Source organism: Leptonotus elevatus, chromosome 4 (assembly GCF_054856555.1).
Source record: "Leptonotus elevatus isolate MCC_2025b chromosome 4, RoL_Lele_1.0, whole genome shotgun sequence".
Classification (NCBI taxonomy): Eukaryota; Metazoa; Chordata; class Actinopteri; order Syngnathiformes; family Syngnathidae; genus Leptonotus; species Leptonotus elevatus.
Window position 1 is genome coordinate 9,134,580 of NC_141242.1, and position 25,680 is coordinate 9,160,259.

The 25,680-nt window shown below is 40.2% G+C and overlaps 2 protein-coding genes across 4 annotated transcripts; one reads left to right on the top strand and one right to left on the bottom strand.

Moving 5' to 3' along the window:
* fkbp4 (FKBP prolyl isomerase 4) lies at positions 1 to 10,390 on the bottom strand. Its single transcript, XM_086074668.1, has 10 exons — positions 10,015 to 10,390; positions 6,772 to 6,916; positions 6,551 to 6,693; positions 5,391 to 5,511; positions 5,004 to 5,160; positions 3,969 to 4,143; positions 3,712 to 3,897; positions 3,193 to 3,336; positions 717 to 812; positions 1 to 629 (listed from the first exon to the last, which is right to left on the bottom strand). The coding sequence occupies exons 1-10, from the start codon at positions 10,117 to 10,119 to the stop codon at positions 531 to 533; spliced, it is 1,371 nt and encodes a 456-aa protein (XP_085930794.1). The 5' UTR covers positions 10,120 to 10,390; the 3' UTR covers positions 1 to 530.
* On the top strand, positions 9,162 to 24,929 carry ddx11 (DEAD/H (Asp-Glu-Ala-Asp/His) box helicase 11). 3 transcript variants are annotated; one of them, XM_086074663.1, is made up of 29 exons: positions 9,162 to 9,396; positions 10,747 to 10,823; positions 11,614 to 11,752; positions 11,827 to 12,042; positions 12,132 to 12,218; positions 12,567 to 12,703; positions 12,784 to 12,844; positions 12,932 to 13,039; positions 13,413 to 13,500; positions 13,711 to 13,913; positions 14,018 to 14,092; positions 14,206 to 14,283; positions 14,368 to 14,414; positions 15,438 to 15,517; positions 15,588 to 15,629; positions 15,731 to 15,798; positions 17,243 to 17,281; positions 17,362 to 17,500; positions 17,854 to 17,988; positions 18,067 to 18,179; positions 19,163 to 19,235; positions 20,502 to 20,605; positions 20,795 to 20,944; positions 21,656 to 21,724; positions 22,929 to 23,032; positions 23,184 to 23,268; positions 23,446 to 23,521; positions 23,616 to 23,766; positions 24,539 to 24,929. In XM_086074663.1, exons 3-29 carry the CDS (start codon positions 11,624 to 11,626, stop codon positions 24,741 to 24,743), a joined length of 2,862 nt encoding a protein of 953 aa, XP_085930789.1. In that variant the 5' UTR covers positions 9,162 to 9,396; positions 10,747 to 10,823; positions 11,614 to 11,623; the 3' UTR covers positions 24,744 to 24,929. The 3 variants fall into 3 exon arrangements, with proteins under 3 accessions (XP_085930789.1, XP_085930788.1, XP_085930790.1); XM_086074662.1 differs by lacking the exon at positions 9,162 to 9,396 and having other exon boundaries at positions 10,679 to 10,823; XM_086074664.1 differs by lacking the exon at positions 9,162 to 9,396 and having other exon boundaries at positions 10,679 to 10,823; positions 23,612 to 23,766; positions 24,539 to 24,708.
* Positions 24,930 to 25,680: the final 751 nt, after the last annotated feature.

Genomic DNA, 25,680 nt, shown 5'->3' on the forward strand with positions numbered 1-25,680 from the left:
CCCGCCCCCAAATGGTATCACCTCCTGCTACATACACATACACTTTTGAAACATTCCAGCACATTGTATCAGAGTGTTCAGCCACCACCAGTCCAGGAATTGATCAGTAGGCCCATAAAGCGGAGGCTTGGATGAATGGATGAAGGATAGAGAACAAATATAGTGCAAGGTGAATAGCCCTTTACAGTGAAGGCTTTTCAATTCTCTCTACACACACACACACGCACACGCACACACCTTATGCACTAACGCAAGACAGCTGTGAAACACGCCTGTAAAGCTGCAGGTTGAATGTTTTAAGTGGACGCGGGCACACAAATATTAAAACCACATCACACCTGCTCAGTTCGCCATCACAGTAACGGCAATGATAAAAGGCCCGGATGAAGAAAGCCAGCAACGTCAGTGCTCTTGTTGACACGCTCACACGCACACACACGCGCGCACGCACACCTACAGTTACGCACAAACACGAATGGCTGAAGTAACAAAGATCAGAAAAACACATGAACCGTCAGCATTGATGGCGTTTAGACTTTCGCGTCGCCTTCCGCTTCCTTTTTAGCGCTCTCGATCTCCATATCTTCGCTGTTGCCGTTCTCCTTGTTCTTCACCTTCTCGGGTGCTTCCTGCAAAAGGAACCAAACACGGTCAGGTCGGTCGAGCCGTTAGAAATCATGTACACTTGCCGCTTTTGCGGTGGGAATGTCGATTACCTTGGAATCCTTCTCTGCAAACTTCTTGAACATGTTGGCGTACGTGCGCTTTTCCTTCTCGCGCTGCTCCTTCATGTGCTTCTGACACAGAACCATCTGGGTGACGACAAAGGAGACGTCAGGGCAAGAAAATAAGGCAGCATGTTGCCTCGCCTTACCTGGCTGGCTTTTACACAGCAAACCCCAGACAGGTTAAGTACAATCGTCATAACATCTGTGCCTGTTTGCACCTTTTGATACGACCTCCAAGAGATCATTCCCAGGTAAATTGTGTTTGTGGTGTTTTTACTGAAGAAATAGTGCAAAGGGTGTGAAACTGGCTTATGTTGTCTGCTTTAATTGCAAAAAAAAAACGTTGTTTTTGATTCATGTCTGAGGCAATGTTTGACCATTTTGTATTTTGATATTACCAAGCTGTGTGCTCATATTAGGGCCCGACCGATTATTGCCCTTCAAACATTGGCCAATTGGGTTAAATGGCCGATTATTTTCCCCATAAAACGTTATCGAAGAAAACCGAAGTTCCAAACGCTGTGAAAGTACCCTGAATGCACCATTTTGCTCGCGTAGCATTAGCAACTAGCAAGCGTATGTTATTCTGGTTATTCTGTTCCTCCCCCCAAGCGTCCTTTAAGATGTTTTATGACATCCAAGTTGGAGTTAATTGTAAAACTAAACACACGACGTTAAGAATTACATCCAATGTACATTTAAATACAAAACATGCTTCTTTTTAAAACATCGCTAGCCTAGCACTAATGCTAAAAGCGGAGAGAGGATCCCATTCAAATGCTAACCGGAAGTTAGCATCGACTTCGGGAGCGTTTCCCCCTCAAATAACGAAGATTCACACACCAATGCTGTGGGAACACAGACCCACAGGTAAGATAACGCGACGCAAAGGCACACATTCTTCCCAATGTGTGGAAAAACTAGTTATTTTAATAAAATTTAATTATACCTTTCTTCTGTATTTACTTGAAGTGTGTACACCATAGGATGCACGGCACCACACTGCCCTCAAGAGGCCAAAACACACAAGAACAGTCAGTATTTGTTCTGTTTTTTTTCAGTTGCTATTATTAAGAGTATATTCTATTCTTATTTCACGTTCTTATTTTTATTTTGTCATTGTCCTTTCAAGTTATATTTTAAAGTTGATATTTCAAGGATTCAAAGCATTTCTTTACTCAAAATTCAAGGATACAAACGTCCAAGGATTTTGTTGTTGTCTTAACACACATTTCCACATGACACGACATAGCACGAAATACAATCCCAGAGGTCCCACGTTAGCCTGCTAAGTCCAAAGACAATAACACAAGATACAAATATATAAAAGGAAAGGTTCATGCTTAGAATGAAAAAGAGTAATACAAATACAAAAGGCTTGAATTTCACATAATATTTGCAACATAATTTGTACTAGAAAAACAAAGTGCAGGGATGAATGGACATGATGCTACGATGACACATTTAAATAGTTGAGCAGCTGTCACCAATTCTTTTCATCATGATTTCAATCTCAATCAAATAATCGTGATTGCCATTTTTATAGCCCAATTATGTACTCGTACGCGTATACAGTACAGCAGTTGTAAACAAGTAAGAATGGCTTTATTATGGATACATACATCTATACAATAATCTTGTATACTTCATGAAATTTGTTGACAAGGTCACACTATGGACTTGTCATTCAATGCAGAGTAAATCTTAATAGAGGAAGTTAGTGTGTAAGTGACAGCCATTGAAAAATAATGGGGGAGATAATTTTATGCATTATATACATTTCTAAATAATCAGCCGATTCATCGGTAACCTGTAGCTTTTTCTGGCAAAAATAGGTATCGGCCGGGCCCTAGTTCATATTTGTATTAATATTGTGGTGTCTGTTTACAATTGGTTTTCGTTTCAACACAGGTGATGTAACCCAATTGGTATGTCATTAAGTTGTTGTTTTTTTTCCTAATTGGAGGGACTGCAAAGGTCCTGATGCTTCCACTGTGAAAATCACAACGCTTTTGGAGGGTTGTATTGATGCAAATGGCCAGCAGGTGGTAGCAGTGCACCATTTGTATTTTTTCCCCACACACATTTTTTTACATTTTCATTTGACTCTCACTGTTTACTGTTTAAAAAGATCCTGCCACGTCTCTTGATCGCCTCCCGGTGTTGTGCGCACATTCAGCCAAATTCCAATTCAGCACTTCGATAAGCTTAACTGTCGTGTCCCTGCAGAGGGCAGTCAGTAACGACATGCTATGCACGTTTAAAAATAAATTCAATAAAAAACAAACTTTTTGAAAAGGTCCAAATCAGTGCTTCCCCGTTCGACTCCATTCATTTTCAATGAAAAGTTAATAGCTGGCCTACCCATTATGCACCGCGCTGCCGAGATGCGCACTTCGCTTATTCAGCCAAGTAAAGCAAAAGTCACACAAATGTGTAACTTCTTCCTGGAGTGACATCATACCTGACTCTTGGCAGCTTTGTTAGCGGGATAAAGTTGAACGACGCGCTGAAAGTCATCCCTGGCTTTGTCGAACTCCTTCATGCTGAATCGTGCCTCTCCCCTTCGGAATAGCGCCTTCTCGCTGGACTCGTCCAACTCCAGGGCCTGCGATCACACACACCGAACGGGCTTCGTTCAAACAATGGGATCCTTCAGTGAGCTGAGGAGCAGATTCTCCATTTGACTGTAAAAGCTCACAAACGCATATGAAGTGAAATGATGAAAATGTACACAACATGCTGTTGTATGAAAGGCTAACAGGTTAATTCGGTACCTTCTGCCACCTAGTGGAAGAGCATGCAAGTGCACTGGCTGTCACTATCATAAGATACATTATTTATGGGAAATACGAATGGGCGAATGCTCGTACTGGTATCGAGTCTGAGGGTTAAAAAAAAAAAGAATTATGGTATTTAAAAAAATAAAATAATTCACAGCACACTGAGTGTGTCGTTTTGTGCGTGTTGACATCTTTCTTGCCTTGTCACAGTTTTCCAGAGCTTGGTTGGGCTCCTTGAGCTTCAGGTAGCACATGGCCAAGTTGAGATGCGCAGCCAGCCGCAGCGCTTTGGCCTTCTCCTCCTCCTCCTCGGACATCACCGACTCATTGTCAAGCCACGATATGATCCTCTTGTACTGCGTGGACGCCCGCTTGTACAAACCTTTCTGAAAGCGAACGCAATCAGCGCCGGTTAGGCAACACCCTCGGTTCAAAAGCGCAGCTCGCCGGTACGCACCTTAAAATATTGCGTCCCCTTCTCTTTCACGACGCCGCTCTGTTCCAACTTCTCCGACGAATTCATCTCCCACGTCTCTTTGGCCTTTTCTAAGGCAGTCAGCTTGATCTTGTACTGCAAGATCGCCCCGCCAGGGATGTTGTATTTGGCGTTTCCATCGTTCCCAAAACCATACCTGCAAGAAAAACACAAATTTAGCTGAACTCATTGTTTTTAGATTGATTTAGATTTTTTTTTTATCTCATTTTTTATTTTGTATTTATTTATTTATTTATTTGTGTGTGGGCGTGTATATATATAAATATATATATACACACATATTTTTAGTTATTATTTCCATTTATATAAATTTTTTTTGTATTTACTTTTTGAATGATATTTTATAGGGGTGTTAGAAAAAAATCGATTCGGCAATATATCACGATATTACAGCACGCAATTCTCGAATCGATTCAATATGCGGCCGAATCGATTTTTAAACATCAATTTTTTTATGGGAATATTCAACAAAACGTCTTACTTAGGGTTAAGATTCACACATTACGCATGGAAAATTTCTATATTAATGGAACATTAAGTTAAACATGAAGCAGACTGCAACCTGTTTGTTAAATGCCGTGGCTTAGTTATAAGCCTGAATTTTCAGATAAATAAATATATTTTCATACAAATCTTACAGTGGACATGTACAAGTTCACTGATTTGTATTTTCTAAATTTGAGTGTAAAAAATTTAATAAAATCGCAATAATCAATTTATAGATTCGGATCGGGATTAATCGGCATCAAATCGAATCGTGACCTATGAATCGTGATACGAATCGAATCACCAGGTACTAGGCAATTTACACCCCTTAATATTATTTATGTTTTTATTTTCACTTTTTATTCATTTTGACATTTTGGGTCCCCCATATCCAGAAGTCCACTTCTTTTTTCTTCTTTTTTTTTTTACCTTAGCAATTAAATGAGCTTTTGCGCATTATGTCCCTTATAAATCTCCAATTGCAGCTGCTCACTAAACATGTGCTCGTACTTGGGTTTGATATGGAACAGAGCTTCCTCTCCTTCCTCCATGGCCATGATGGCTTTTTTCGCTCCCACCGGCAAGTCCAGACCGTCCGAGTCTCCAATCTCGAACTTGAGGTCCCTCTTGTCAAACACGCGCCCCTCGTAGCTGCCCTCCACCGTCACTGAAGAGGAGACAGTCCATAATGCATACAATGTATAGTTTCATACAGCTTTGAGATCTCAGACTGTGTAAATGTAGCCAATGAATACTACATCTAAAACAAGACTCGGGCTGATATCAAATCGGACTAATATCGGCCAATACTCAAGTCTGCAATATCGGTATCGTATCAAAAGTGAAATCCCTAAAACGGCTTTTCTTGTGTGACGTCATTGTGAGAAATGTTGTTACCTTCAACAGAGGATCCTTCATTGGGCTTGCAATAGGGTTGCCCTTTAGTGATAATGCGACGGATAAGACCTCCATCCTCCTCTTCGGTTAAATCCTTCCCTTGGAATTCAAAAAGTTCCACCTACAGGTGAAGACGGTAGGGTTGCATAGAGCAACAGATTGGTAAGAATTTCGTGGTTCAGGTTCAAAGTCGTTCAGTTCAGTCGCGCGCGCGGCCCCCGAAAGATTTTCCTGCGCAATTACTATTGCTCATTAATTAAAATGGCAGCCTAATTTCAACCTGCCTTTCAATCAAGGTCATATATCTTTAACTCATTCACTGCCATTGACGGCTATAGACGATACGTCAAAAATTTATTTGAACTATTTCTATTAGTTTAACATTTTTTTCGACTTTTGTTAACAAGAGTATGAAAAGATATAATTTTTTTATAGTACATTTAGAACAGATATAAAATGTGTGATTAATTGTGAGTTAACTAGTGAAGTCATGCGATTAATTATGATTACAAATTTTAATCGCCTGACGCCCCAAATTTTGAATGTTTTTTTTTTTTATTAATTCACTGCCATTGACGGCTATAAACGTCATTTATTTGAACTATTTCTATTAGTTTAACTCTTTTTTTTCCCCTCCACTTTTGTTAACAAGAGTATGAAAACCTAGATTTTTTTTTACTGTACATTTAGAACAGATATAAAATGTGTGATTAATTGTGAGTTAACTATTGAATTCATGCGATTAATTACAATTCAAATTTGTAATCGCCTGCCGCCCCTAATTATTAATAATCTTTTTTTATTTTTATGAATTTATGGCAGTGAATGAGTTAAAGATTATACTGACATATTTGCCCCCCACCCTCCCAATCTACTCGCAAAATGGTCAAAACCAACAATTGTCAATGTAGAACTTTTTAAACGTTAAAAATCAATGCATGTACACCCCGCTTAAGATGAGGTAAAAAAAGATGACGCAATTTGTCGCTGTTATTTACCCTCAGCTAGTGTACTGACTTAAAAGGACCATAACGTCGTCATACGGAAGTTGAAGCGACTTCCATACAGACCTCCACTATGCCCCCCCCCTTAGGCAACATTATTCTGTCCAGTACAAAATTGATACTGACAACAAGAACGTGTATGTAGGTCAGGCTTACCTCAAAAACAAGTGTGGCTTCAGGGGGAATCTTTGGCGGGCAGCCCGAAGTCCCGTACGCATACTCGGATTTACAGATGAGCTGGCAGAGCTCGCCTTCTTTCATAGTACCCACGCCGATGTCCCACGCCTTGATGACTTGACCTGCACGCCCAAAAAAAAGGTGGGAAAGATCGTCGCCGGCGTGACGGGATGATGTCTTCTCAACGATGGGAAACCAACCTTTGCCCAGCTCGAAGGAGAACTTCTCTCCTCTGTCTCTGCTGGAGTCAAAGGGCGTGCCGTCCAGGAGGGTGCCCACGTAGTGTACAAACACTTTGTCCCCGGTCATTGGCAGCTCCGTGCTGGTGCCTTCCCTTTTCACCAACTGAAAACATACGGTTGTGAGGAGGGCTGTCGCGATATGCAATAAATCAATTAACTCATTCACTGCCATTGACGGCTATGGATGTCAAAAATTCATTGGAACTATTTCTTAGTTTCACACCCACCCCCCCTACTTTTGTCAACAAGAGTATGAAAACCTAGATTTTTTTTTATCGTACATTTAGAACAGATATAAAATTTGTGGTTAATCGTGAGTTAACTATTGAAGTCATGCGATTAATTACAATTAAACATTTTAATCATCCGACGCCCCTAATTTTTAATAATCTTTTCTTTCTTTAATTAGGGGCATCAGGCGACTAAATTTTTTTAATTGTTATTTATCACATGACTTCAATAGTTAACTCACGATTAATCACAAATTTTATATCTGTTCTAAATGAACACACAAAAAATACTCTTGTTAACAAAAATGAAAGAAAAAAAATAGTTCAATTGATTTTTTTTATGTCTATAGCTGTCAATGGCAGTGAATGAGTTAAGGTTATGGTTAGGAACAAGAAACATTTTCGAAAAATCAACACTTTTTGTGGTAAAAGTCATAAGATCCCATGGCATGGGATACAAAGCTGCTCGGGGGCAACCAACCCGGCACAACGGCGGTGCATTTGGCGCATCAGATTCAGAATGAGGGCCCCCGAGCAGTAGGGGACAGTCATCCTTTGGAAATAATGTGGACAAATGGAGCTGGTATCAAAGCCGGATGCAACGACTCTTGTGTGGGAATTTTATGGATTTATTTATTACTCCATTATCATTATATTAGTTGAAAAATATGATCGTTTATCGCATTTCTGGGGCAATTTATCGGCAAGCAAAATTTCGTATTGCGACAGGCCTAGTTGTGAGACTTAAAGAAGGACATACACTGGTACCTTGACTCAAAAGTTTTATTTGTTCCATGACCAAACTTGGAACTCAATTAACTAGGGGTGGGAATCTTTGAATGTCTCACGTTTCGATTCTATTCAGAATCGATTTTCGATCATTTGATTCAAAATGATTGGATTGACAATGAGTTTTGCTTCAATCTATAGACGTGCAAGGAATTGTAATGTTCTATTCCAGTCTGACTCGCTAATGCTAATTCTATCACTCAAAAGAACACTGCAAAAAAAAAAAAAAAAACTTTTATTGGAATGACTTGATCATGACTTTTTCCTTCTACTCTCTAATGTGGCTACAACTTAACAGTGTATTAGACCGCGTGGAACCACACTGCCTCTAAGTGGCCAAATCGGGTACAACATGAACAGCGCTCCCAATAAAAAGGCACACACAGACAAAGGCAAGACAGTATAAAATAATTTTAATAAAATAGATTTTGGGACATTTAAAACCGATTCTGAATCGTACTAAATGAGAATCGCGATTCTTTTGGCACACCCCTACAATTTACTTGTATATCAAAAACAATTTCCCCATTGAAATGCCATTTATCTGTTCCAGAAACCCAAAATACCACAAATGAAGAAAAATGGCACTGCTTTGAACAAACACAACATAAAAGAATGTTAAACTGATTTTATAAAGTCTATTTCCTAGGGTCCAACCAATATGGACTTTTGGAGGCTCTATTCTGATATTTGGCAGAATAAAATACCGGTAAGAGATTAATCAGATGATTAATGTGGTGCCTTCTTAACACTTACGATGGGTGAAGGAAGGCCCAGCTGAAAATGGGTCATCATACACCCCCCCCCCCCTTCACTCTAGTGCACGGTGGCATATCCCAAGCGCAACTTGAACACGAAAACCCCCAACTTTTTAATGTTTATTGTTGGGTCTCCGGATTGGCTGCCCCATGCTATTAAGACACCTGGTTAGTGTGTAACTGTGGGGGTGGAAAATGACAGCCTTTTGCATGAATATATTTTCATTTTGTTGAATTTGCATCACAGGTGTTTCAGCCCCTAGCATTCTTGGCACATGTTCAATAACGAACAAAACCGACAGGTTATTCGATCCAACTGCATTACTGCATGAGCATTTCAATACAATTAATTACAGTCATTTCTGGACTACAAGCCGCAACTTTTTTTCCACTTGCATTCGACCCTTCTGATCTGTTGCAGCCCCTTTTGGCTTTAACGCGACATGTGCCGTGGCTGCCGCTTCAAAGTAGTTATTTGGCTTTGAAACATCGTCCATCCGACGACAGCTGGGCATCTCTAAAACCGGTACCGAGTTCTCCTATTTGGTCTGGTCAGCAGTGCTGTTTTTTTCAGGATGAAGCCCACCCTGAGTGAATGCTAAACCAAAAGATATGAAAGCACTTCATCCAACCGAGCTGGCCAAGTAACTGGCTGAGAAAATCAGTGTTGAGGGAGGTTATATTAACCCTGCTATTTGGTAACAGTGGGGCAGAAGTGAGGAACTGTTGGCGCACAGGCAGACAACTAAATGATTTACTTGGTTGTTCAATTTTACACTTGATGGCTGGGCAGGCACTCCAAACAGGTACAAGACATTCATGTATTGTCTTTTAAGGTCACAGGTGAGGCGGAGCCAATCCGAGCTGCGTTTGTGGCAAAAGGTGGCTCGTTCCCTGGACTGGTGGCAGTCAATTCATCACACTCAACCAAACATGTTTTTTTCTTTTTTAATGCAAGAGTAACCCACAGTATCTGGAGAAAATCCAGGCACGTGCGATACAAGATTCGAACTCCAAATTCACTTGTCTGATCCGAAAAGGATTTCGTTACTAGTCTAAAATTAATGTTAATTGTGCCTTGGCTCATTAAATATTTGGGAACGGTGAATTAATAAGCATGAGTTGAATAATAAGGATGAAATTGTAAGAAAGATGTCTTGGCACGTGCTCACCGCACCAACAGGTTATTCATTACTAACACGTCTTTATATCTTGAAAGTCGCAAACGTTTACGTTTCTAGAACGTCCACAGAACTCTCATTTTATTGAGCTTGTTGAACGTCCCCGTGATTAGCTACTAAGTACAACAATTGATAAACGGTTAGCAGCGTGCCCGCGGAGAGCTAGCTGACAACAGCTAACGCTACCAGCCCAAGCGCTTTAACGTAGAAAAAAAGGGAATAATACTCGACGTGCATATTTACCTTCAAAACACCTCCATCTTTATTGGGCGTGATGTCGTCTCCCTCCACAGGGATGGCGCGGTGTCCTTCTGCCGCTTGCGCCTGTCCTGCCGTTTGCGCCGTCATTGTAAATATGAGGCTACAGTAAATACAAGCCTGACTTTAATAACTAGCCCCCAAACGCAACACCGATCCGGTGGATTAACGCCAGCTATCCACTGCCTATTGCTTTACCAATTCGGTAGTGCACACGACGCGTTAACCGACCGCCAAGCAAAGAGTTGACGATTTTATCTGATCAAAGCATGCAAAGTCCACGCGCGAATGAGAGTCCCTGTCATGCAGCTCAAGCAGAGAACTTTCCAGACATTGTGGAAGGAACCATGGAAAATAACGTAGCACGGGAAGTGCTAAAAAACTGCGCCAGCATCTCCCGAAAATGCGGTTCTAAACAACAACAAATTGCGAAAAAAACGGCATCTCCTTCAGAAGATTATGTTTCAATTTGAATAATTCACAGTATAATATCTAAAAAATATTGTTTATAAACGCCACATATGATTGGAAAGTGATATTCATATAAAGTAACCGCCCATGAGTGCTGCGACTGTCAGTAAAACGCGCACACGTTAGCTGAGCTCGTTCCTTATTGGTCATTTTCGGTGCCCTTTGCGCTCTGTTGGCGCGGGAATTGAAACGAGTCAAAACAGATAAACTTTTACAATTTTCACCCTATTTATGTGTCGTGTGAAGATGTCGTCTGTTCGAAAGTGACCACCGGTGCCACCCAAAGGACCACAAGTTGTCCTGACGAGATCGTTAAAAGGACTGTAAGTAATGCTTAATTATGCTGTTTTGTAGCGTCTAATTTGCGAAAGGATAATGGTTGAAAGAGAGCGTTGCAAAACATGTATTTTGTGACTGAAAAGTGGAATTGAAAACCTAACACTGCCTTGAAACCCTCATTTCAAACCTTAACCCTTGTTTTAAACCCGAACCCTGGCTTTAAACCACAATTTGACCAAAAAACGTACTCTAACCCTAACATGAAACCATGGCTAGAAACCTAATTTTGAAACCCTAATCCTATCTTGAATCCTTATTTTGAAACACTTGCCTTGAAACCCTGTTTTGAAAGCTAACAATTTGAAAGGGTTAATCTCTGAAACGTTTATTGAAATGTATGCAAATCAGAATTTGTGTGTCTGGAAAAGATCGATTACAACTTTGAAGGACGGCATTTTCTACACTTATGAGGCTGAACTGTGTTTAATAAATGCAATTGTAATCGATATACTGTAATTGTGTGTATAACAATTCAAAACGGTTCCCAGTTGTGTTACTAATTTCGTGTCTGTGGCATGATTTTGTCAAAAGATCCTTAGGATCAAGAATTATTGACATTTTGAGCATATTCCTGAGAAACTGTGTGAGGGTGGTTATTATGCAAAGTAGCCACCATTGTTTCATAACAAACACATTTTTAGAAATGGGTAGATAATTAAAAATTTTCCTTGGAAACTTAATTTCACACTTGATACCAGACACTCCAGAGGCACTGCTATTTGTGTACGATCATTTAATAACTTTAAATACATTGCGTTCCCATTCGGCCCTCAGGTTTGTCATCATGGAAAATGGCAGATCCCAATTTCCATTTCCTTACCAGCCGTACACCATCCAAGAGGAGTTCATGCGCTCCTTGTACAGTGCACTGGAACATGGCAAAGTTGGCATCTTTGAGAGCCCCACAGGGACGGTACGCTCGTGCATTTCAGAGCGTGACTCATTCAAGATGATTCCAAATTTAAATATGTATTCCCTCTGATCCAGGGTAAATCTCTGAGTCTGATATGTGGAGCGCTCAGCTGGCTGACAGACTTTGAAAACAAAAGAAAAGAAGAAGCAGCCGCCCTGGTGCAGGAGGGCGAGATGTCACTTTCTTCATCCGATCCGGAGGCCTCTGTCCAGAGTTCATCCACAGAACCGGACTGGATCACCAGTTTTGTGCAGAAAAAGGCTGAACGTGATTTAGTGTCAAAGTTGAAGGTGAGGGAGTTATCCGCCTGCAGATGTTTGGCTAAAGTTCCTCCTCGCACATTCTTTGCTCACACTTGTCTGTTGTCGTTACGTTTTAGGAGGACGAAATGAAAAGAAAGAAGCGAGAGGAGCGCTTAGAACGGATTAGAAACAATGTTCAACTCAAGTACGCGTTGAAAAGAAAGGTAAGCTCCAATATTTCACTTAAAATGTTTGGTTGATGTGGGGACCTGGTGTGTGTTGCATGGAAGGAAAACTCAATATATAACCTACACAGGTAGATTCAAAGTACTGACTTAAGACAAAAGAGCAAAAACTGCACTCGAGGTGAAACCAACAGGAAAAATAGCTGAATTTGGACCCACAGTCCGACGAGAGAGATGATCTTATTAACAAGCTCAGCTGTGAAACGCCCCCACACACGTTGGACTAGTCAGGCCGCCTTCTGAAATGTTCATATAAATGTTGTTGTTTTTTTCCTTAACAGGTGGACTATTCTAAGCGTCCTCTTCGTCTTTTTGTGTTGTCCGCAGAGCTGCGAGCAGGACGAAGCATTCAAGTTGCTGCAGCTGAGTGAAGAGGGTCAAACCGACGCGGCGGCGAATCAAGACGACGAAGATCTGATCATTGCGGAGTATGAAAGTGACGACGAGTCAAAGTCAAAGAGCAGGTGCTTGGGGGGCCCACTTTGAAACCTTAGCGGCATGATCTCACATCATAACAGCAGGATGGATGTTTATATCTCCTCAGATTCTGTGGAGGCGAAGAAGAAGAAGAGGATGACGAGCTCGTGGAAGAGCACGTCACAAAGGTCGCGTGATGCGCGTCACATGATGGCACAATTTAGTGCCCCCCGTCATGTGAATACTACACAGATGCATGTTGTGTGTGATCATAGATTTACTACTGCAGCCGCACACACTCGCAGCTTGCTCAGTTCGTCCATGAGGTCCAGAAGAGCCCCTTCAGCAAGGATGTCAGTCTGGTCACGTTGGGCTCCCGGCAGGTAAAATGTGCACTCGCACGAAAATTTACGCAAATGACTATTAACTCATTCACTGCCATGGACGTCTGTCGATGTCAAAAATGCACTTTATTGGTATGAGTTTTGGAGAAAAAAAAATTATTTCATCAGAAGCTGAATTGAACCAATCTTAATTAAGCCCCCCCCCCTCCCCTCCCGTTAATCGATCATTGTAATTTAATTTGGACAAAAAATGCTAACTCGTCTTTGGTGGCAGATAGAGGTCTATAACAACCCACAGCAATTATGTAGGAGGTACTTGGCCATTTCCAGATTCAAGGCCAAAAAACGCCAGCTGGGATAACCTTATCCACAAATAATCTAAAATGAATGAAAACGTGCTCTCGTTTTGCAGAATCTCTGCGTCAACGAGGAGGTGCGACGCCTGGGCAGCCATCAGCGCATCAACGACCGCTGCATGGAGATGCAGAAAAACAAACACGGTTAGAAACAAGCCGAAGAAGGCATTTCCTTTTTTTTCCCCCCCTTCTTATAATGCATTGCTGAGGTATCGGATCGGCACTTGGGATCGGCAGATACTCAAAATAACGTGACTCTGACTCGAGTGCCACAAAATGATTGTGACATTCCTAGTTCAAAGTTCAAACATATACAATTTAGCGAATGATAACAACTGACTGTTTTCAAAAAAGAGAAACCGCATCACGACGAGGGCGCCAAGAGGAAACGAGGCCCGGCGAAGAGCGTCTGTCCCTACAACAAAGTCTCGGCGCTGCAACAGATGCGGGACGAACTCCTGGGCAGCGTCCACGACATCGAGCAACTTCTTAAGCTGGGCAGGGAGAGCCATTCGTGTCCTTACTACGCCACGCGCCTCGCCGTCCCTCAGGCGCAGGTTTGTACTCGTCGTCGTCGTCGTCGTCGTCCTCTCATTGCGCATTCATGGAATGTTCGGCTTGTCCGAAAGCTGAATGGCTTGCATTGTGCTTGTTTGTGCAGTTGGTGGTGTTGCCTTATCAGATGGTGTTGCATGAGGCCACAAGGCGGGCGGCGGGGATTCAGCTGAAGGACCAGGTACTCAACAAGATTTTGCAAGAATGTGTCCGTCAACGTATCACGGGGGGGGGGGGGGGTGCAATGGACATGAATGTATCAAATTTGAACTTATGAAGCGTTTGTGTCAACAGGTGGTGATCATAGACGAAGCTCACAACCTCAGCGACACACTCTCCTGCATACACAGTTCAGAGCTCAGCGGCGCACAGGTAGAAGCGCTGCGCGATAGTTTTTTTGTTTGTTTATAATGTACTGAATATAACCTGAGATGTGCTTGTTCTTGTCAATTGCAGCTTTGCCGGGCCCATTCGCAGCTCAGCCAGTATGCTGAACGATTCAGGTGATTCACTTTGACGTCTGCAATTTTTAAGGTTGCTTTCTTATTAATTTTTTTAATTATTCTTTTGTAAACTGTATGTAAAAAAAAAAAAATGCATTATGAAGGTTGCTGGATTGTGATGTTATAAGATGGTTAATTTACATAATTATGCGCCCACACAGTTTGTCAACTTATGAATATGAAGCTATGTTGGGCGATGATCCACCATTTTTAAGTGATGGCTGCACAAAAACTAGGGCTGTCAGTCAAATATTTTTTTAAATGGATCATTCTATTGAGATTATTCCGTTGATTAATTAAATAATGAGCTAAAATATTATTTTGCATAAAATTTCATTGTAAAACCATTTTTCCGATGACTGTTTATTAACTTATTATTGTTGTTTATTTGATATTGTTTAATACAAAATAAACTAAAATGGTTAACTCATTCACTCCCAGCCATTTTCACTGAAGCAATCCCCTTCGCTCCTGGCTGTTTTACTAGATTTTGACTGATTTAGCAAGGCCCAAAGAATATTGTGTTCTATTGTTATAAAATCATGGAACCTTCCAAAAGAAAGATTAGAGTCTCTTCTTTCATCAAGAAACAAAAGTATATTTATATCTGTTTCCGTTTTGCAGCAATTAGCATTAGAATATAGTTAAGCGTCATTATTATTCACAAATCTGCTTAGCATTGTGAGTAAACCAGCTTGTTTTCAACATGGCTCTGGTTGATCTCTTCTACTCTGGTGCCACCTGCTGGCCGTTTTTGTAACTACAATTGCTTCAATCATTTTGTGCAGTTGAGAGGCTTCATCAAAGCCTTCAGTATGCTCTAGCATACAGAAAAAAAACCTTAAAGCATAAAAACTTTTTAAAAAAACGTATAAATATGTCTTTGGGTCGGGACACTTAGACCATTTAAAATAGAACATATGTTTTTTTTTTGGGAGCAAATGCCTTGTGCTATTTTGACAAAAGCATGGCAGCAGGGAACTTTTGAATTGTGAATGTCTCTTTTAATATCTCCTTCATCAGGAGTCGGCTGAAGGCGAAGAATGTCATGTACATCAAACAAATTCTCTTTGTTATTGAGGGGCTGGTGCGAGTGCTGGGAGGTGAGTGAAATTGATTTTCCTTTGACCGACGTTGTTATCATACATTATGATGTAAATGCTGTCCCCTCAGGCAAGGTGGGTCCGAATCCACAGAGTCAAACTACACAAGCAGGTCAGACAACACGCACAAATAAACATTCACAGGCAAACATCTGGATGAAACTTTCGATTAAAGGGTTCTTCATTGTCTCTCCCCCCCCCCCCCCCCTCCAGCAACAGAGATGCTCACCATCAACAACTTTCTCTTCAGAGCCCAAATTGACAACATCAACTTGTTTAAGGTAGTTGTCTGCTTTAAAGCATGAATATAGTGCTCTTCCACTATATGTATTTTTTTGGGAAAGTTATTCTTATTTGTGTATCTACCTCTGCTTCATTATTTATACCTGTGCAATTTAATGAGTCAACAAAAACGAAGAAAATGACCTACTTATCCGAGCTGCCTACCTACCTACAGTAGCTACATACCCGTCCAAATACTGTAGGTAGCTAACTAGCTACCGACCTAAACTAGCTAGCTAGCTAGCTAGCTACTGTTGGAAATCATTTCTCTGATTTCTGCGTGTTCAAATAAATTCAAAGTTGAAATCTGTGAACAAGTTTGCCAGCTTTATTTCAGATTCTGAAAGCCACTTGGAGTTACTGCTCAATCATGCAGCTCACCCCCAAATGTGTTCTTCTCAAAGTTCATGCATGCATATATACAGAAAACGTTCCCACCCCCTCCATTGACAAAGAAAGTACCTTTTGGTCTATCAGAACATGTGACATTTCCTGTCTAAACAAGTCTACACACGCCCTCTCCCTATCTTAAACACTTCCTCAAGGATGTGGGCAAACACCTTGCACCAGGGACCCCCCATAAAACTCCACACAGAGCACAGCCCCCGAGGAAGAGACTGTGCCCCCCCTTTGATCTTGTCCTGTCAGCAGAGTGAAATACAATCAGGCCATCTCCCATTGAGTTCTTTCAGTCCTTAACAGATGTGAGGTAAATTATTGGCTTCCTAGATAAACTATTGAACTCTGTAGCAGCTTCGCACCAGAGATTCCCTCATATCTGCCCTGTAGATTATTCAGATTAAGTCAGACACCTCACTTCCTTAGGGGGAAAACAGACCACATTCCACTAACATATGGGAACAGTTTTACATATCTAACTAAAATCAAAAACACTTTGAAGAATATATATTGAAACAGAAAAACAATGTTAATAATTCAACACTACCTACCAAAGGCAAAACAAACTCCCTCCCCAAAGAAAACCAACCTACCTATACATCCAATTACACACCAAACCAACCTACCAATCAAAACTAATACTAATATCAATTGTGACTTTAGAATTCTTTACATTTTAATTGTTATTACTATATGGTTTTATGAAGTGCAATACAGTAGAGGGCTATTCTACTAATTAAAAGGGAACAAATTAAAACCGTGTCAATTCATTTTCAGTAGTGAAAGTTGATTTTAGATATAAGTGTTTTACGTTTCGAGGGTGGTAGGCCCCACTGTAATATGAGTCAAATCAAAATTTCTGCACAGCGCCTGCATTTGATCTCATTAGATGCGGAGTAGACGGTACCTAATGTTGTGGCCGGTGGGTCAAAATTTTGACTGATTGATGATGAGTTTGAGTCAGAGTCAATCCAGTATATTGAGCAATCAATCAATTAATACCATAATACAACCTACAACTTGTCTTCCTCCTTGCTTTGCTAGCTGCACAGATACTTTGAGAAGAGCATGATCAGCAGAAAAGTAAGTCGGCAACGAGTTGACATTTCCAATTTATTTAAACGCCAAACCTCACAACCGTGTCTCCTTTTTTTCCCCCACAGCTGGGTGGATTTGTGGAGAAGTATGTGGGTTCGGGCGTGACTCCGCACACTCCCGTTGGCTCCCAGAAGGAGAACCGGCGCACGGAGGGCTTGAACCGCTACCTTCAGTCCCTGCACGGCAACCAGAGCACGGCACCAGGTCGGACGTCAGATGCTTGGCGAATACAGTGATGGAAATTGTTTGAGCGCCCACAGGGTCATGTTCTAATGTTTTAGATTGGCAATTGATGCAGTTCTATGACCAGTATGATATCAATATTGTTAAATTAACGGTCAAAACAGAGCAAAGGCAACAGTTTTGACTCCTTATTCCGTCTTTATCTCACTGTAATTTAGATTTGCCCAACAAAGAGTGTTATTTCCCCACACTAAGTGGCACCTAAATTTCTGGGATAGGCTCCACTAGATGTAATAAGGACAATCGCGATACAAAATTGCTTAAATGGAATGTTCCCTTTTTAAAGATTATGATCCAGCTCCTATTATCTGCAGCTCCTCCAAATGACCAACAGGGGTCCTTCGAGGCAGAGAAAGCACTGGGTGCTTCCCCTATGATGCAAGTGGAGGGCTTCTTCATGGCTCTCACCAACAGCAACGCTGACGGCCGTGTGGTCATACACAGGCAAGGTACTGTTTTAAACACACAGCACTATAACAGCGATCTGTAAAGGCACTGACGGCAAACGTAATTCTGCAAATGCGTAGGAAATCTGTCAGAGAGCAGTGTCAAGTTCCTTCTCTTGAACCCGGCCGTCCACTTCGCCCAGGTGTTGAAGGAGTGCAGGGCCGTCATCATCGCGGGAGGAACCATGCAGCCCGTGAGTTGCTCTTGAGCAGAAAATACGGTGTCGTCGTTGATCGCTTTATTTTTCATCAATTGTTTTTAATGGTGTTTTACACTGTATGCAGCAGTCCCTTGACTTCGTTTGGTTGTTTTATTTTTTGCTTTGTATTTCAGGTCAAAATGAGGCAATTAAGTTTAAATGGGTTTAACGCATGTGGGAAGGGTAAAACTATAAAACTATATTAACTGATCACGCGTGGGTCTGGAATGTATCCCCGGTGATCAACTGTGCTTTACTGTACAATGTTTAAAAAAGAAGAAGTGTGTTTCAATAAGTGTAAATGTATTCAAATATATATATATATATATATATATATATATATATAAATCTTTTTTTATATACATTTATATTTTCTATATATTTATATTTTATATTTTTATATTTTATATTTATATATATATATATATTTTTTTTTATATATATATATATATATATATATATATATATATACATTTTTATTGTATTTATTAATTAATTATTTTTTTTATGTATATATTTTTATATATATTTATAATTGTCCCCTCTTGCACACTTTGAATACAACTTTTGATACATTTACACTTATTAAAACACACTTTGTTTTTTTAAAACATTTTGCAGTTCCGGACGTGTTAAATCGACCTGTTTTGCATATATATTGTTACCAGAATGCATTGTGTGGCCCAGTCAATGAAGTTATAAAGACGTTAATCCTTGTCATATGTGTTTATGTTACTAAAAAAAAAATGTTTACTTCACAAAATTATCTCGCGGGCCGGATTAAACCCTGGGCTGTATGTTTGACACCCCTGATATAATGCATAGAGAAATGTATGTTTAAAAAAAAAAAAAGAAAGAAAAGATTTTCATGAATCCCTGGTGAGTCTGGAACGTATCCCCCTCGATAAGTGTCGGGGTTTCGCTGCAATGTAATGACAAAAACGTGATTAACAGATGCTAAAAGCTGCTCTGCGCAGGTGTCAGACTTCAAACAAGAGCTGCTTTTTTCCGCTGGAGTGCAAGAAGAGCGCATCACCGAGTTTTCCTGTGGTAAGTGGGGCCCCATTTGGCATCACGGCCACTCTGCTAAATATCCGTAACGGCTTTGTCGATATTTCAGTTTTTATAGTAAAGGACAGTAAGCTGCGTTTAGTATGCGGAGGAATTCTCCTGCGTCCCCGGCAAGCTTCAAATCAATACTTTTTAAGAGCTTTGAGGGCCACATCGCTCAATAGTGAGCCATTGTTTGTGAGGCGAAGCAATATACGGCAATAAACATTTGGCCCATCCCATTCTCTTTTTATGAAAGAGGGTTGTTTTATGACGGGTTTTAACGCCTGGCATGGTAAAACCTTTAGTTGCGCCCTGATTACTGTTCATGTGGCGATAGCTCAGTAAACTGTATGGAAAAAAGAAAATTCTCACCGCTACTGCTTCAGGGGTTCAAATGCTGAGAATACGGGAAGGCCATTTATAAGGGGCAAGGCATTTGTGAGGGGTGCACCTTATTATTATTATTATTATTACTATTATAACTCATTATTCCACAAATAATCACATATAATTCATTTTATTATTTCTTATGAAATTTATTGAAGTCGGTGTTTACTTATACAAGTACATGAATGCGTTATAAAAAATAAAAATAAATTCCCACAGATGACACTTAATTCAATAGAAAATTAATTCTTATTGCATGTGCATTTTAACAGTATATTTTTTTTCCCCACAAATAATGATACATAACTTATTACGTCTTATTCAAGGCATTTACCACTTGGCGTCCTTTATTTATACACATGTACTTTTTATTTAATAAATGAAGGCCTTAATTAGGGTAAAGCCTTAATTTATACACACATGCCGTTTTACACAAATTACATTTTAATTTAATAATGCATTACCCTCCTACCTTTTATTAGATGCAGGCATTTATTTATGCACACATGCATTTCCTATGAGCTTTTCCCACCAATTATGACATTTTCTAGACTGTTTGCTTTGCTTCATAACGAAGGCATTTATTGGGAGAAGTTTACTCATTCAACATGCTTTGCTATATACGGTGTGTTTACATTTAATACTTGATTCAACAGTATATTGTGGTTTTGATTATTAAATGGTGGTGTTAGCTTTCGTTGCATGTATGCTGTGGTAATGAAGTAAAGTTTGTGTTTACTTGGGGCGTGGCATTTATTTACTTGTGCGGATGAAGTATCCGGTGTTAAATATGTAATAGGCAAATGCGTTTTCATCTATAAAATTTAAGGTTACCTTTTTTTTTTCTTTTCATTTTTCATTCTTTTGTCTCCGCAGGCCATGTCATTCCACCTGAGAACCTCCTTCCCATTGTGCTGTGCAGCGGTCCATCCGGTCAGGAACTGGACTTCACGTACCAAAACAGAGACTCTCCTCGCATGGTAACACGATTTTCAAAAACGTATTTTTTTATTTGTTTGATCTGAAGCGTCACAATTATGTGCCATTTGTCATGGAAAATGCCCCCAATTTTTTTTTATATGTATCTGATGGGAAATGTGCCACTTGCAGTTTAAATCAAGCCTACAGTTTGCGTAATTGTTTTGAATCATAATTTGACTTCCTGACAGATGGACGAGACGGGCCGAATCATCTCAAACATCTGCAACGTGGTGCCAGGCGGCGTGGTGTGCTTCTTTCCCTCGTACGAGTACTCGAGGCGCATCGTGGCTCATTGGGAGTCCGCCGGCATTCTGACCCGACTCGCCAACAAGAAGAAGGTAGGCTATGTGACCGGAAATGATTTTCCTTTATCAGAGGTTGGCAGTAACGAGTTACATTTACTCTTTTTTTTTATCCGCCGCCCCTTTCATGTGTTAGATTGAACCGTATTTTCTCATAAGCGCTTATAACTCGTGTTATGGCGCGAACGGATGGATTTCAACCACGACGTGCGCCGTATGTCGCTCGTTTGCAACGATATGGGACGTGCGTTGAATGCCGGCGTATTGGCTCCATAACTGAATCGCTTTGTGCTCGTTACGCCCTCCGGAAGCAGCTCCGACACCAAAGTGAGTGGCCCTGTACTTTTTACTTCCTTTCCTCCATGACCGGGCGGGGGTCACATGACTACAGGGAGTGCGCAAAAAAACGTTTCCATGACACTTTTGCTAAATACTTCTATTTCGACACGTCACAAGAGCGTATATCGCGATATTTGAGAGTTTCCATTACCAGCTTGCTTTTGCGCCTTTTGACTCGGTGACGGGCGGAAGAGAGCCGTTGTGCGCGTGAGCCAACCTTGCAAAGCATTATGGGTTATGTAGTTGGATCAAGCTGCCACCAAAAACCGTAATGGAACAGAGGTTGTTTTGTGTAATATTTTTACATACTTTAACAAGAGAGATTTGAGAGAGAGAAAAATCAGTTTGCTTAAAGGTTGCTCAGAGAATTCTCATTTAAAGCCAAATGTGATTTTTTTTTTTTTTCAGATCTTCCAGGAGCCGAAGAAGGCCAACCAGGTCGAGCAGGTGCTGGGCGAGTTCTCTCGTTGTATCCAGGTGAATAACTCCCATTTCCCATACACACTTCTGCAATATTGCTCCATGTGCACAGTGGTACATAGACTTGAATTTTTCGAGTTATGAGCCGTAGCTCAGTCTTTTTTTTTTTTGCTTTGTGTTAGAGCAAGAATTTGACTCACAAGTGCATTTCAGCCACTTTACCGCTAGATGGGTAGTAGTGACCTTTGCAACATTCAGCCACCCTTAGGCCCCGTCCAGACGGAAGCAAAGCCGGCTTCGTTCCTCAAACAAATCTCGTACACACAGAAGCATTTCAAAGCGTGCGTGTGTCCAAAAGAAGACGCTGAGGACGTTTAACGGCTGTAATGTATATGCCAAGTCTGGAGTGGCGCTGTGGCGCAGCCACAGGGAGTTAACGGAAAGCGTCGAAAAAGAGTCCGCGAAGAAGACGAACACTTTTTTTTTCCCCCCCTAACAATGGCGGGTGATTCAAGTACAACACCGCTTTTGAACGTGGGAATAAAGAAACAAAGTATTTTGCTGCAAAAGCATAAGCAAAGCTAAGGAGGCTGCGCAAGATGACGACACGGCTATACCGCCATTGTTGTTGACAGACAGACTGTGTACGAGATTTGTTTGAGGAGCGAAGCCGCCTTTGCATCCGTCTTAGTCTAGTGCATTTGTGTTTTGTGTTGTATATTCCGTGTTGTTGTTTTTTGTGCAGCTGTATTGCCAAGAAGCTGATGATGTCAATTGAATTAAAGCTTGAATTTGTGGTAGAAGTAGTAGGACATTTTTAGCTGCATATTGACTGGCCTTCTGTATTGTAAGCATGTAGAGATTGAACAGTAAGGGTCCTAGGATTGACCCCTGGGGAACCCCACGTCATTGCCGTTTGTTTAAAAAAAAAAATAATAATAATTTGAAAATGATTTAAGTTCAATGAAAGCCAAGCGAAAAAGTATGAAATTTAAGAAAAAAATATTCCTTTACATTCTATTTGGTATGTTATCTATGTATGTTTTTTTGTCGTTCACTACTGTACGGTGGTATTTTATTTGATTAAAAAGTGTGTTCCAAAGAATTTGGGGTGTTTTAGGTGGACTGGAACGAATTAACTGCATTTCAAAGGGGCCGGCGGATTTGAGATACGAGTGATTTGAGTTGCAAGCATGGTCACGGAATGATTTCAACTCGTATCACGATACAATATGCCCATAAATGTCACGTCTCTTAACAGAGGTGCACTCAGCAAGGAGGCGGTGGCCTAACGGGGGCACTGCTGTTCTCCGTGGTGGGCGGGAAGATGAGCGAGGGGATCAACTTCTCCGACGACCTCGGCAGGTATGCACTTCTGCAGAGATTGTAATGAGTTTGTAAAAAAAAAAAAAAAGAAGTACAATTTCTATGTTAGTAAAAAAAAAAAAGTTGAGATTTGGAATTTAGGCCATTTCGTCGAGATCTAGAACAGATCTTGTGTATCCATGACCTCCAGGTGTGTGGTGATGGTGGGAATGCCTTATCCCAACATCAAATCACCAGAACTGCAGGAAAAGATGGCTTACCTGGATAAACATCTGGTAACTGCTTTAATGTACTTTTTTTGGGGACTCTTAAAATACTTATTTTTCCTTAATTTTATTAATGGCTGCTATGCATGTAGTTGGGTCTCCGCCTATTTTTTTTGTGTGAAATCAAACAAGTTAAATCTTCCGTGAGCCGCCAAACGCGCTCTAAAACCTTTTATGATGTTCCAGACTCACAACGGAGGGAAGAGCCCGGGCCAAGCACTCATCGAAAATCTCTGCATGAAGGCTGTCAATCAATCAATAGGTATGAGAAAACTTCTGTGATGGCTCCACTGGTCAATAACTTTGTTCACGTCATCAACAACAAGTGTTTTTATTTCCTGGTCTCAAAAAGGCAGAGCTATCCGTCACCGTGGCGACCACTCCTCCATCGTGCTGTGCGACCGTCGCTACTCCCGTCCCGCCACGCTGGCAAAACTTCCCGCTTGGATCCGGAGTCGCACCAGTACGCACCAAAGCTTTGGCCCCGCGTTCGCCGCCTTGCGGAAGGTGAGGAGCTTGACTTATTTATAAATATTTCAAGCCTAATTTAAGATGTATGTCATTTTTTTTAAATAATAAATTCCCATTTACTATTTTTATTTTATTTATTTTAGGTCATTTTAACACAAACCTACCAAATAAAACTTACATGATACATATTTATTAGTCTAATAAATCCTATTTATTTGAAATGCATAATTCTAAGGTTTATGTATTGGTATTAATAAAGTATATATTATTTTCTTACGTTTTTGGGACGTCCGCATTCAGTTTCATCCCAAAAACAAAACAAGAAATGAAAAAAAAAAAAAGAAGTATTTTTCACATAGCAGTATATTTATCATGCAAGGTGACCTGCAATTCAAACAATATACTTTATGTATTTTAAATAATCAATTATTAATTTAGAGTAATTATACTTTATTAATACTAAATACATAAACCTGATGATTATGCGTTTCAAATAAATAGGCTTTATTAGACTAATGAATATTTATCATATAAGGTTTATTTGGTTTGTGTTAAAATTATAAAACATAACAAAAAAGTAAATGGGAATTTGTCATGTAAAAAAAATTACATAAATCTTAAGTTAGGCTTGAAATATTGCTGTGAGTGCAAGACACAAAAATCCTCCTGTCAAGGTTTAAGTTTTTACAAAATAAATGTTTTTTCAATGTACTTCATTAAGGAACAAATCTATTTAACTTCCAAATCAAGGTACTTTTGTAGGTATTTATTTACTTGTTCTGATTGTCCAAACGTGTTCCTTTTTCAGTTCTTTGTGGAGAAGAAGCAAAAGCCCGACTCGTTTTAACCCCCACTGGATTCCGAGTGCTGCGATGATATCGTGTCAAACGTCCTTCGCAGCCAGAAATTCCTGCTGTTCCTTCAGTGTTGCCGTCAGCCTCCTTGACCAGTTAGTCTTTTCATCCATTTTTTTGCAACGTTCAGTTATTGCTGGTTATTCTTGGTATATGTAATACATGAGGAGACCTTTGAAAAACGAGCTCCCTATGATGCTCTCTCCTATAAGACGCGACAACAAACATGTCAGGAAAAGCCTACTAGAACAGCTGAAATGTATTTGTGCGTTTCGCATGGATGTGATCGGTCTGGTCCGAAAGCAACCACATCCCCCGTTATAAAAGGGTGCGCATACTTGTAAACCACATTTTGTCATTTCTTTATTTCTACTTCTCCCTAAAAGCTTCAACTTGTTTAACAATTGAGTTGTACAGGTCACAGTTGTAGGAAAAGGTTTGAATGATTTATCTTGGTCTTTTCTTTTTTTAATCACAAAAACCATTTGAACGGGGGGGTGTAGATTTTTTTTTTTTTTACATCTGCTGTGAGTCTGCAACATTGTTGGAACATTTCTAAATGCTGCGTGTCCAACTGAATTATTGAAGCGGCGACAATGCTGCACGGCTTTCATTTGCTGCATTAAATATTGAAGGTGCATTGTTACGTAATGCAAACATTGGTTTATTGAAGACAGGGGAGAGAAAAAAACCCGCGAGTAAAATGCGTCGACTCTCACGAGTGTTTCTACTCTTGAAACTTGTACATGATTGACACCATTTTATAGTCAAAGGTTATGTAATACTCCTATTTTGGTACTTTGTAAATTGCCAAGTGCTTTTATAGTATTGATAGGGTTGCAAAATCCCATGAAGTTGGAAACTAACCCAGTGATTTAAAAAAAATTAAAGCAGGGCTCTTAACTCATTCACTGCCATTGACGGCTATAGACGTCAAAAATTAATTTGAACTATTTCTATTAGTTAAAAAATTTGCTCACTTTTGTTAATAAGAGTATGAAAACCTAGGGAAAAAATATTGTACATTTAGAACAGATATCAAATTTATGATTATTTGTGAGTTAACTAGAAGTCATGCAATTAATTACAAATAAAA

Excerpts from the sequence above, each read along its gene's own strand:
- fkbp4 (XM_086074668.1), bottom strand. The coding sequence starts at position 10,119 with ATGACGGCGCAAACGGCAGGACAGGCGCAAGCGGCAGAAGGACACCGC. Across the intron at positions 5,161-5,390 it reads TGAAGGATCCTCTGTTGAAG|TGACGGTGGAGGGCAGCTAC; the intron begins GTAACAACATTT and ends TCTCCTCTTCAG. Across the intron at positions 813-3,192 it reads ACAAAGCTGCCAAGAGTCAG|ATGGTTCTGTGTCAGAAGCA; the intron begins GTATGATGTCAC and ends GTCGTCACCCAG.
- ddx11 (XM_086074663.1), top strand. The coding sequence starts at position 11,624 with ATGGAAAATGGCAGATCCCAATTTCCATTTCCTTACCAGCCGTACACC. Across the intron at positions 18,180-19,162 it reads CGGGAGGAACCATGCAGCCC|GTGTCAGACTTCAAACAAGA; the intron begins GTGAGTTGCTCT and ends TGCTCTGCGCAG. Across the intron at positions 20,945-21,655 it reads GACTCGCCAACAAGAAGAAG|ATCTTCCAGGAGCCGAAGAA; the intron begins GTAGGCTATGTG and ends TTTTTTTTTCAG.